Source organism: Trypanosoma equiperdum (assembly GCF_001457755.1).
Source record: "Trypanosoma equiperdum strain OVI genome assembly, contig: ctg_447, whole genome shotgun sequence".
Classification (NCBI taxonomy): domain Eukaryota; phylum Euglenozoa; class Kinetoplastea; order Trypanosomatida; family Trypanosomatidae; genus Trypanosoma; species Trypanosoma equiperdum.
The window spans coordinates 60,416-72,144 of record NW_027124362.1 but is presented as its reverse complement, the minus strand read 5'-3'; the positions used below and the strand labels follow the sequence as shown (position 1 = coordinate 72,144).

The window sequence follows — 11,729 nt, the reverse complement described above, 5'->3', positions numbered from 1 at the left end:
CCCAACTCCCTCACACCAATTTTCCCAACAACAGCAAGCAAAGTTATTCCAAGCGAAAATTGAGCAACCTGAGCAATGCTTAACTTCACAGTCAAGACAAGTATGCGCTTCAGCAACGTGAGGGTGGGAACGTGCCTAGGAAGACTTTCATGCGACACGCCAGCAGCAGCCGCAAAAGAGGCTGAAAGTGTCTGCATTCGTCCTTGTATTCCTGTCTCTTTCCGTGGCCCTCAGTTTTCTTACCTCACCGCCCCAATCTAAGAGGCGACACACACCTCCTTATGAGATATGTCGGTGCCGCAACAACACCAACCGCCTCCCTTCACCTTTGCACTAACTAGCGCCTTCAGCCTATGATACTACAGCATACATGGAAAAGTAAAGGGCAAAAGCACAAGTGCATGAAACTTTTAACGACTTGGCACCACCCAACACCATGACACTGTAACCGATTTCGGTACATGGCAATAGTGTCTCCACAGGGCAATTCCCCTCAATGGCCTTTTCGGATTCTCAGTAAGAAGTACTTTCCACAGGAATGACTTATATATTTACGTTCATATAATAAGGGTGATTCCTAACGAGATTCGTATTTTTAATAATTGCTGTTTAACCTCTGCACACTATTTTTTTTTGGTCATTCTCTCTTTTCCACTTATCCTTTGTGAGTGGGAATGACAGACTGCTTTGTCGCTTGATCCCTACACATTGTTGCAGGTATTGTGCGTCTCTTTGTGAAACTAGTGTCTACAGTGCATGTGAATAAAACATGGATCGGGGTTTGCTAGTTCCATAAGATTCCCTTGTGTACTGTACAGAATTTATTTGGAGTGCGAGACATAGAAGCAGATAAATAAATATAAATATAAATAAATATATATATATATATCAATAAAGTGGGAAACAGATGGGTCAGTCAAATAGTTGAAGAAGTCTTGGAATCCACCAATAAGTTATTGTTTATTTAGGTTTTCGAAAAATCACAAGCGTGTAGAGAAAAATGGCACTTTACGTGACTCTACAGGATGAAGTAATCCTTTTCCTTTGTGCGATCACCCTCACTATTTCCTTCGATAGCTGTACTGGCGACCATGCCGCTCCCTGTGACGGGGTATATTGAAAGGTTTGGGCTGTAAAGCTTGCGTTTCTGCCCTTGCGGTGTTAGCCGCCGTCCCTCAAGGTCCGTAATACCAAGAGTTGCGCTCACGTTAAAACGAGAACCAAGTTGTAGAGCGCTCTTCTCCCCATCCGGTGAATCAGCTCTTTTCCTGTGGGAAAGGACACGACCAATCACAGCCCTACAGAGTTGCCGTGCATCATGAAATAATGACAAATGCAGTTCTACTGAAGGTGTCCTTCGCACAATGACGGGAATGCTGATAGAAAGTAGCCCGCAGGCATCATTACTCTTGTGAAAACTTCCGCTGTCACAAACGTCTCCCGACGACGGGGAGTAGCAGACGATGAAATTTCCCTCTTGTTTCCCAACAACATTCATTATATCTCTTACCCAAGGCACCGTTAATTGATGTTGTTGCATGTTAATGTCACTTGATGTGCCGCCCACACCCGCAACCAGTCGCCGCGCCAAAACAGTTGGATCCATCTGATGCTCGTTTATCTTCAACACCTGATTAGACAAAAGCCATTGCAACTGCAGTAGTGGGAGCTTCAGCACACGTGATGTTGCGTAAGGACGCAAAAGATATGCGCCCACTGCAGTTAAATTTCCGGTTTCTGCCTCGATAACGGTTGTTCCAAGTTCCAACAACTCTGACTTGGAGCAAAATGAAGAAGGAGTTGCATCGAGATGGGACCACGTAGCGTTAGATAAGATGATGAGTCCATGACCCTCCTTCCAAGCAGCACAAAGATTGCATTTGGAGAAAAAGAACTCCAGCTGACAAGTATTGTTGCTAAAAAAACCGCCAAGGAGCCTTTGCAACAACATGTTTCCCGCCGCCAGCTTGGCCACACCGTAGGTGTGTAATACAGATCCACATGTAAGTGCGCCTGTGGATGAATTTCCCCTCACGGGATCCTCGGTACCTTCCACTTTGACGGTCCCGTATCTGCTGGCGTGGTTGGTGGGCGAAAGTTGATTCAGGTTGACAGGTAATTTCCTCAGCAATGCAACGAAAAAGCCTTCGGCCCCTCCATTACAATGCGGCATCACCCTCAAGCAGCAAGACTCAAGTGCCGACTGAATTTTCTCGTTCCCTTCGTAAGGGAAGAGATCTGTCAAAGTAGTCGGGTTGCCTTCCCCCTTTGCCTCCGCTTCAGCTAACGTATTCAGAAACCCCCCGGCGCGAGAAGGTACAACCCAGCGCCGTAACCCACGGCTGAACCGCCAACCGCTCTTCTCCCGTAATTCCCGTGGAGGCTCCACCAACTCCACTGCACCATCACGTAAAACTGCCGCGATTACTGCTTCATCCTCAAGAGGGTTAAGTGTGCACGTTGAGTACACAATGTGTCCCCCAACCGAACACAAATTCACCGCACGACGGAGCAACCGTAGTTGCGTTTGCATAAATTGCAATCCTCGTAGTGGATGCCACATGCGCCACGACATGGCGTCACGTTGCATGCGACCCTCACCACTGCACGGTGCGTCTACGAGAATCTTGTTGTATTTATTGCCTCCAGAAGCTCCAGTTTCAAGTGGCAAAGACTGGCCATGAAACTGAGTGACGGCAACGGTGGGGCTGCTATTACGTAACCTCTGTGCCAGCTGACGGCTCCGAGGGGGTGAGACGTCGTTCGCGACAATGCACCCGTGATGAAAGTGTGGGTTCGATGAAGGTAACGAAGTGGATCTGAGTGAAGATACGTAGTCAAGCACCAGGGATGTTTTGTTCCCTGGTGACGCACAGAGATCTAAAACTGCGTCTCCAGGTCGGGGATCAAGAAGAAGCACAGGCAACATACTTGAAGTTGACTGAAATGAAATGAGGTGTTCACTGGCGAGGGTATGTAGCAACTGACGGTTAGCAAGAAGCACAGAATGCGGTACGTTCGGGGAGTCGTGCATAACAAAGGCAGCGCACTCCTTTGGAAGCCAGTGTAGTGGTTCAATTCCAGGGCGTCCACTTATGATTTCCGCCGTGGCGGCTCCGTACATCTGGGAGGTGTGTACCCGAAAAGCTGCGGGTCTACGCCCAATCATAGCCCTAAATAGTTCCATTAGTTCCGCTTCATCCGCAACGAGGCCTTGGCGAATGAAGTAACCTGAGAACGAAGTATTTGGCGCAGTCACACTGCTCACACGTTGCCTACTAAGAGACTCCAGGGCAAACCCCGAATAGTCACCAAGTAAAGAAACACTGCCTTCCGCACTATCAAAGCCACCGGTACTATTTGATAATGCTGGTGGTAGTGGAGCACCATCCTTCTGGTGTTGTTGCGATAAACCTCGTTTTGTTTCACCATCAGTGCACTGCTTATCATGGAATTTTTGAATTATTTGCTCGATCACACGCATTTCATCAGCATTCGTGCACGTCGCGAATGCGTTTTTCACCCACATCGGATCCACAACCCTCAGTTGTAGCTGTTCTGACTGTTCCACCAGCAATTCCATTGTTGCTCGAGACACGGCATGACTGCCCCGCCGGGCGGCCTCGCTGAGAATGAGACTAATGCTACCACGGAACCAACTCATGCGCTGACGCGGTGTATCTGCATAACGCGATGGAACCTTTATTATGTGGCGACGCATTGCTTCCTGAAGAGATTTAGCGTCCTTGAAGGGTGAAAAGAGATGGCCGATGTCGTTACGGACAGACCGAAATGAATCATACCGAAAAATATGGCAGTGTCTCATTCTCGCCTTGAATTTCACACGACTACGGAACGTATATATCTAAGTATATCTATATTCCTATATGTGCGCAGCCGCTTATCTATTTCTTCGCCGCAATATAGTGTTGTGAATAATGTGAAAACGGAGGGCCTTTGGTTGCGTAGCTCCCCCCAAGCCCGTACGCCACTGTGGCGGTAGTACAAAGCGCAGCAACTTAACGACCTTTGCAACAACAAAAAGAAAAGAAACGAACGCACAAGCTTATCACAAACACACACACACACACAAAGAGAGAGAGAGCGTAATATATCGGCGGTTGTACACGCGGTTTCTTTCTGTAACTCCCAAAAAAATCACGCCAGTACGTATACTTTTCCCATCTTGGGCGAGGGTAATAACTAACGGTTGAAAGTCAAAAGCAAACGGGAGAGTTGTAAGTGAACTGTATGCACCAGTACATTCCACAACACATTATTAGCAATATATATATATATATATATATATATACGCGTTCACACTCTTCCCCTCCGCTTTCCTCATGCACTCCTCTCCCCTCAGTATTGTTAACATGTCAAGTGCTTGAAGAAGTTGCTACCTCTTTGCTCGCTTTTTAGGCACCCCCCCCCTCTCTTTTCCTTCCGTCCTACCCTTTTCCTTCACTTTATTGTTGCAATTATTATTCCTTACTCTCTTTCATCTCTTCCTACGGACTCTTTCAGGTTTAAAGGAGGAAAAAAGGGAAAGCGTCATGTGCATACACGTACATGTAAATACGAAAACAGCAAAAGCGAGCATGTATGAGGAAACCCCTTAAGAAATTCGTGAAGAAGGGAAAGTTAGGCAAAAAAAAAAGGAGGGAACGGTTAAAGAACGAAGAAAGGGGAATAACGACCACTTCAGCGGTCGAAAAAATTACCGTAAATCCTCTCGCACACAAATTAAAATAAATCAGCAAGAAAACACGCAAGAACTCACCTTATCTACACTCCCTTCAGTGGGGTACACAAATCGACGCGAGCTGCAGTACACATATGTCTTTGATATATATATATATATATATGTACATATGTATATCTGTGCTCTATCGGGAGAGAAAAAAAACTGTGGAAAAATGAATGCGGGCGACAACACTCCCCGCCGTACAATCGGAGACGGAGGTGTGACATGTAAAATGTTTACTCCTTCCCAACTTTTTTTTCGCGCAAGAACGTTCATTACCCCCGAAATAACGTCCTGCACTTGGCACATACTATTTTTTAAAAAAATAATATAAAAAACGAAAGATAAAACACCCTAAGTCAAACGGATACCCTTCCCATCTTCCCATAGCGTATATAAACATATATATGATGCGCATGTTTATTCGGAGTCAGTGTGTGTGTGTGAACCACTGTGTCTATATACGCGAACAAAAACAGAAAAAAATAAATATACGAGACGCAGTTTACTTCATCCCTCTACCAACCTTAAGTTCTAACAAGACTTTCCTGGCTAAGGGCAAGGCCGAGTAGCTTACGGAGCTCCTTCACCTCGTTGCGTATAGCACCCCATTCCCCAGCTTTTGGAGGTTCGGTGTGACACTCAAGGCGGTTGAGTGTCACTAGTGATCGCTCAATTGCCTCCCTCATGGACCGCGAAACGCCTCCACCACCACTTTGTGGGAAATGAGACGGGGATATGGCTTTCGAACTCACGGGAGAACCATTTGAAGAGGCAGCGGCACCATTCCTATCACCTTTCCTCGATATGTTATCCTTCTTTGAATTCACTTGATTCATTCCACTGTTTATCCTCGTGTCGTTAGGACTACCGCTACCAGGACTCTCATTATGTGTTGCACTAGAGGGTAGCATATTCTGAAGCATTCGCAGTTCCTGCAGTTCACGCTGTTGCTCGGCAATACGGTCCAACAGTTTGGCATTCTCGGTATTGCGCCTCTCAAGGGTTTCTTTCAACTCCAATTCCTTGCTTTCATAACTATCATCTTCATCGCAGGTTGCGTCTTCCTCATCGTCATCCGTCTGATCCAAAGTGGCGAAGGGGGCGTCGTTTTCGACCACCTCAACCGGGTAGCGCAGAAGCTCTATAGGTGTTGTTTTTGTCGGATGTAATAAACTGCTTGGCGAAGCGGGAAAGTCCACATGTTGGACTGTACACTTGTTTTCCGTAAAAATGAACACATCTACTTTCAGGCCACGTGCCGGTTCCTGGCCATTTTCCGTACGTACCATTCCCTCTACTTGCACGGTAACGGCTCCCTGACTTTTGTATTCCACAGACGCCTCCGCATTCCAGTACGCATCAATACCCTCTAGCTTCTTTCCCTTGGCATTGAAAAGCCGCACGCGGAGAAACGAACCTGGGCTGCTGGCAACCGCAACCATCCTTCCCTTTGTGTCTAACTGAATAGAAAGGGGTTTACCCGCCCATTCGCCCGAAGAAGTTGTGCAATACCATTCGGACTTGCTTCCATTAATGGGGGCGATAGCGACATCGTCCGTATCGCAATAAACAGAGAGGCGCCACGTGTCCTCGTAAGGCGTTTCTGTGAAGGGTATGTAAGTGTATGATTCACCGGCTGTGAGGTTAGCCGAAGTTGTGATATAGCTGTTGCTTGCAAAACTGTTGCTAGCAACAAATGTGGACTTCTGCGGGAGAGGAACAAGTGCCTTTAGGTACCGTTTCTCACCGTTACTGTTAGTGAAAAGCCGGCCGTACAATCTGGGGCGTGTATTTTGCTCCTCCGCCTCCTCGTCACGTGAATAGGCCCGCTGCTGATCAAGTGAGAGGTACGAAAGCACAAACACGCAGCGGCAGTTTTCTTTCGGTTGAATAGAAATTTGCGGGTTGCATCGCCAATCGAATCCATCACCACCGCGGCCAGTGAATTCTGTCCAACAACCATCTAACACCGTGCGGACCCAGCCTACCTGCTCAGGAACTGCAGTTAATTCAATGGAACTATCTGCAAATGCGGATAGTGCGAATTCTGTTTGGCGTCCTCGCTGGCTTGTGAAGGGAACGACAACGTACGGTACCTCACTTGGCTGCAAGGTGCAGTGGAGGACGTTTTCACAATTTGATGTGTATTTTCCAATTTCAACCATGCGGCCGTGGAAATCTACCTGCTTCAGTCCCGCTTTGGCGAGTTCGGGATCTCCTTCAAAGAGGGCAAGCCCCATATAAACCGTATTATTCTTCTTCTTTTTGAGCATACGAGTTTCATACAAAACGTCCTGAATCATAAACGCGACGTCAGTGGGCCTGCTTACATAAAGATAAAACTGTGGGTTATCCATGAAGGTAGAAAAGATCGGCCGGCCACCAGATGAAGTGAATGACCATTTGTCCACAATTGTCACACCATAGTACGGGAACGGTGAACCCGTTTCATGCGCTGTCGCTCGACCAAATCCTTCACGTGCCGTGTTAACACCAAATGCTCTTGCGAGACCCTCCAGAAGACGGAATTTAACCTCACCGTAACGTGGATGGTCCTGTGCGATATCGAGATTTTGCTCATTGCTGCAGCACAGATTCACGAGTGCGTAAGAGGCGAGTATGGGTACCTGATGATCGCGCGTCCCTGCGTTACTGAATAAGACATCAATAAGTAGGTCAATACCTCCGAAAGACGCTATCACATCCTGCATTTCGGGGTCTCCATGGGACAGGCGACCAATACAGTTAGTTGCAGACTTTATAAGATTTACCACCTCCTCCGGCGTGTTCCGAATTGTTTCAAGTAGTTTCGGAACGATATCAAGTCGCTCAAATGTGCGGCGTGCCTCCGGGTACAGGTCGACAATGGTAGCGACAGCGGTACAGGCTGCCTCTTGAACCTGCTGATTCGGGTAACTGTATATTAAGTCGACCAGTTCTGTGTAAACAGCTGGGGAGAGGCTTTGTTTATTCTTCAACGAACCACGGCATACCGCCTCCAGTGCTACGCAAGCAGCCTCTTTACAGCGCTCCTCCTTTATATGCAAGAGCCGTGTTAATGCCTCAACACCATCAATTTCTACAAACATGTCACGTCCCTTGTCATCTAAGACACTTGCGATCGTCTGCGCGGCGTTGGAGCGGTAAAACGTCGAGGCGGAGCGATCAACGAAATGAACGAGGTGCTGCAAACCCCCCAACTCACGAAAACTTCCCTTCGACTCAGGGAATAAAACGCAGTGAGAAGTGAGGTCATCAAACGTCTCGGGCAAATTCGCCATAATACGTGCCAGTTCCGTCTGCATCTTGAGCTTCTTTCGTTGTCTCCGACCTCTACTGTCACTGAACTTCCCGGGCCCTTCATCGCCATCTTGAGGAATTTGTTTTAATTTAAGGAACTCCGCGGCCTCACTACTCTTGTCACGCAGGGCTTCCTCCAAACTGGCAATGTGAGACCGCATACGCTCAATCATTTCCTCCATCTCGGCCAAGCGCGTGTAATCAATAGCATTTCGTACCGGCCGCAACACTAGTTGCAGCGCTCTCTTGCCAAATTCAATCGTTGAGTTGGTTTCTGAACGCCAGAGCGCACTGCATGAAACCGCCAGTATGAAATGAATGAGGTTTGATCCACCTATACTGGACTGCAACAAGTATGTAAGTTTACTGTCCTTATATGGAATATGGACACGACGACCCTTATGCTTGGCTTGCTCTACCAGTTTAGACACAACATTCCCAAGTGCACTGAGAGATTTATTAATATGTATAGCCTCCTTCATGAGATCCCCAGTGGCACCGGAAAGTGCTATACGCTCTGACCCCGCAAGATCAACAAGGTTCAGCTGTGCGTGGGAACCCGGCAGTGACGGCTCATCCCACTGGAGCTTCATCATCATGATCATGTGACTTCTGGATGAGACAAGATTCATATCTGTTGATGATGTCGTCCTCATCTCCGAAGCCTTTTTGTACAGTTTCATGCTCTCTTCTAAACTACGGACACGTGTCCACGTAGCGTCACGTGCTATATACTGCCCTGTACGATCCATGTGTATTTCCAGCTGCTTCTGCCCTGCTAGCAGATCCTGTATTTTCTCCTGGTATATTTGAACCAAACTCACCTCACATACGGGCCGACTAATATCTGGGTTTCCCTTGAACCGCTCAAATATAGCGCGTACCAGCCGTGGGGTGACTCCAAGGCGCTCCGGTTTACTGTGATCCCCCTCCATGGTATATGTTTTCCCACTTCCCGTTTGGCCGTATGCAAATATTGAGGCATTATAACCACTGAAGAGTGTGTTGAGCACTTCTGGCCCAATTGTATCAAATATATTTGCCTGCGTTGCGTCGCGGTCGAACACACAATCGAAACGCGTTTGCAACTCAGCACCACTTTCGTCTTTTCTAACAAAAAGTGTGTCACGCATACGCTGGTCACCGTGACAAATAAGTTCGCCATTCCCTTCCCGTTTTTCCCGTTCATTTAGGGGCCGAATCCGAACATACACGCGTGGACGTGAAACCGCAGCTTTGCTCATTGCAATTGTTTTTCTTTTGTTTCTATCCTTCACCTCTGTTTAAATTCGTCACAAATTCCTTTTGTTGACTTTAACAGTGCGGTCGCAACTGCCTTGAAACAGTTGCCTTCCGCACAGTAATATATACTATTCTTCCTCAAATCACACAACTGCACGCACTAACAAACAACTAAGCAGGGTCTCTAGAAAAAAAAACAAAGACTGAGAGAAAGTGAAGAAAAACAAAAAAATGTACTTCCGTTCGCTCCAACTATCTACCTTTTCCTTCTTTCTCTTTTCTTTTTCTTCTTTTTGTTCCCTTTCCTGTGATACAGTTAGCGCCTCTTTCACTTCCTTTCACGTTCCCTCTACCCACGTGTTTACTCACTCTTCCTTTAACTTGTTTCCTTTGTGTGTGTGTGTGTGTGTGTGTGTCTGTGTGTGTGTGTGTGTGTGTGTGTGTGTGGTGCTTTTGTGTCGTATTACCTCTTTCCTTCTTTTCTTTTGGCGATTTTCCTTTACTTTTATTTCCTTGTTGAATAACTTGGTGACCCGGATGGCCGCTTACTTATACAAATATATATATATATATTTGTATATGTATCGGAAATGAGGTGTTTCCTCTCTTCCAGCGCCACCAATTGTCACACACCTATTTTTTCCACCTGCCCTCCTCCTTTGAAGCAATCGTAACTATTTCCCCCCTGCACGCCGCTCAAACACGAGAGCAGACGGCGGATTCCTAAGAACTTTATGCCCCTTCCTTTTGTTAATTATATATATATATATATATATATGTTCACAGAGAGAGTGAAATAAATTTAAATAATAAATGTAAGGAAAAAGTAGAGGAAGAAGAATAAGAGAAAGGGGAGAAGCAAATGTATAACACTTAAAAAAAAAAAGATTATGTAAAGCAAAAAAATTTTTAAAAAGATAACGACGGCAGAACAAAATGTAATACAGAAAGCTGAAAAATTATAAAATGTTGGCATGCCCATTAGCAAACGGGAAAGATATTACTTGTGTGCACTTGTTTAAGCATCTATGCTTATCTCTCAAAAAAGGGAGCTTTGTAAGAAGAGAAAAAAAAGAAAGTTATAAATACAAATAATATACTTTACGAAGTTTCTTATTTCTTTTCTTTTTTTTTTTGGTTTTTGTTCCTCACCCCTTTACGCGCACCGTCCATGATTGAACAAATCACACAAAAAGTGTAAAATAAAAAAAATGAAAAAAGAAAAGAACCCAAACGGTATTTTCGTTCGCCACGTAATAATCACCTCAGTAAAAAATGTCAGAAACGTCCTTTCATCTGTCTCCTTTCTCTTGGAGCTATTGTTACTGTTGTTGTTGTTTTTTTTTGTTTTTGCTGTTATATTTCTGTTACTATTACTTTGAGAAATTTTCCTTCATTTCTTCATAAATTCTTTTCATCACACCATCACAATAATAACAATAACATGACCAACGTATACACACATTCACAAAACCGAATATATATATAAGCATAATAAGTAAAAGAGAGTAACAATAATAACCTGTACCGCGAGGATTCCTTTTTCCTTCGCCTCACTTCCACAACCACGCTAAACCTTCACCCATTTACTTTTAAGAAAGAACCAAAAAAAAAAAAAAAGTATCATTACACATCTTTCTCTTTCGCAAACACAAAGACTAAATTGTTATTGAGTCGCGAGGAAAGCAATAAAATCATGGAAAATAACAAAAACGGAAGAGGGGGAAAAAAAGAAAGAAAAACAGCTGCGATACTCGCTAATGTTGTGTTGAATATGTACAAACGAAAAATTTTTTAACGCAGCACATTTATCCCTTCTGTTTATTTCTTTACTTCCCTCAGATTCACAACATTGCTTTTCGAAATCAATACAATTTTTTTTAAATTTATTCTTATTACCATGGTGCTGTTACCTTTATTACCACAATTGTTACTAATGTCATCATTAATATAAGCACCGACTGTCGCTATTTGTGTTATTGTTGTTTTTATCCTATACCTCCCCGACCCGACCCAACACAACACAACACAATACCCCATCCTTTAAGTTTCCGTTCTTTTTTTTAAAAAAAACAAAGAATATTTTGTCTGTGTGTGTATGTGTGTTTTCTTTCCCTCATCTTTCGTACACCTTCTTTTTTTTTCGTAATTGTAAAGTGCCGTACAATTCCTTCTTCGTTAAAACTCACGTGCACAAAGGAAAAGAAAATGAGCATTCGAGAAGCAAGAGAAAAAAGTAAAAATAAAAAAAAGAAAAAAAGGGAGAACGACAACAACAAAAAGTACACCACTACGGGGGTAAGCAAATTTTTAATTAAAAAAAAAAAAACACACACACACACACAAATGAATACGTACCGAGACATATATTTATTCAAACATATATACGAGTGATTGTATGCATACTGTAAATCAGCAACATCGTGCGGGAAGGTGAAGG

The 11,729-nt window shown here is 44.8% G+C and overlaps 2 protein-coding genes across 2 annotated transcripts; both read right to left on the bottom strand.

Moving 5' to 3' along the window:
* Positions 1-1,018: 1,018 nt before the first annotated feature.
* Positions 1,019-3,826, bottom strand: TEOVI_000189800 (NOL1/NOP2/sun family, putative; the record flags this gene model as incomplete). Its single annotated transcript, XM_067225058.1, has 1 exon — positions 1,019-3,826. One exon carries the CDS (start codon positions 3,824-3,826, stop codon positions 1,019-1,021), a length of 2,808 nt encoding a protein of 935 aa, XP_067081159.1.
* A 1,445-nt stretch (positions 3,827-5,271) lies between these two features.
* Positions 5,272-9,291, bottom strand: TEOVI_000189700 (kinesin, putative; the record flags this gene model as incomplete). Its single annotated transcript, XM_067225057.1, has 1 exon — positions 5,272-9,291. One exon carries the CDS (start codon positions 9,289-9,291, stop codon positions 5,272-5,274), a length of 4,020 nt encoding a protein of 1,339 aa, XP_067081158.1.
* Positions 9,292-11,729: the final 2,438 nt, after the last annotated feature.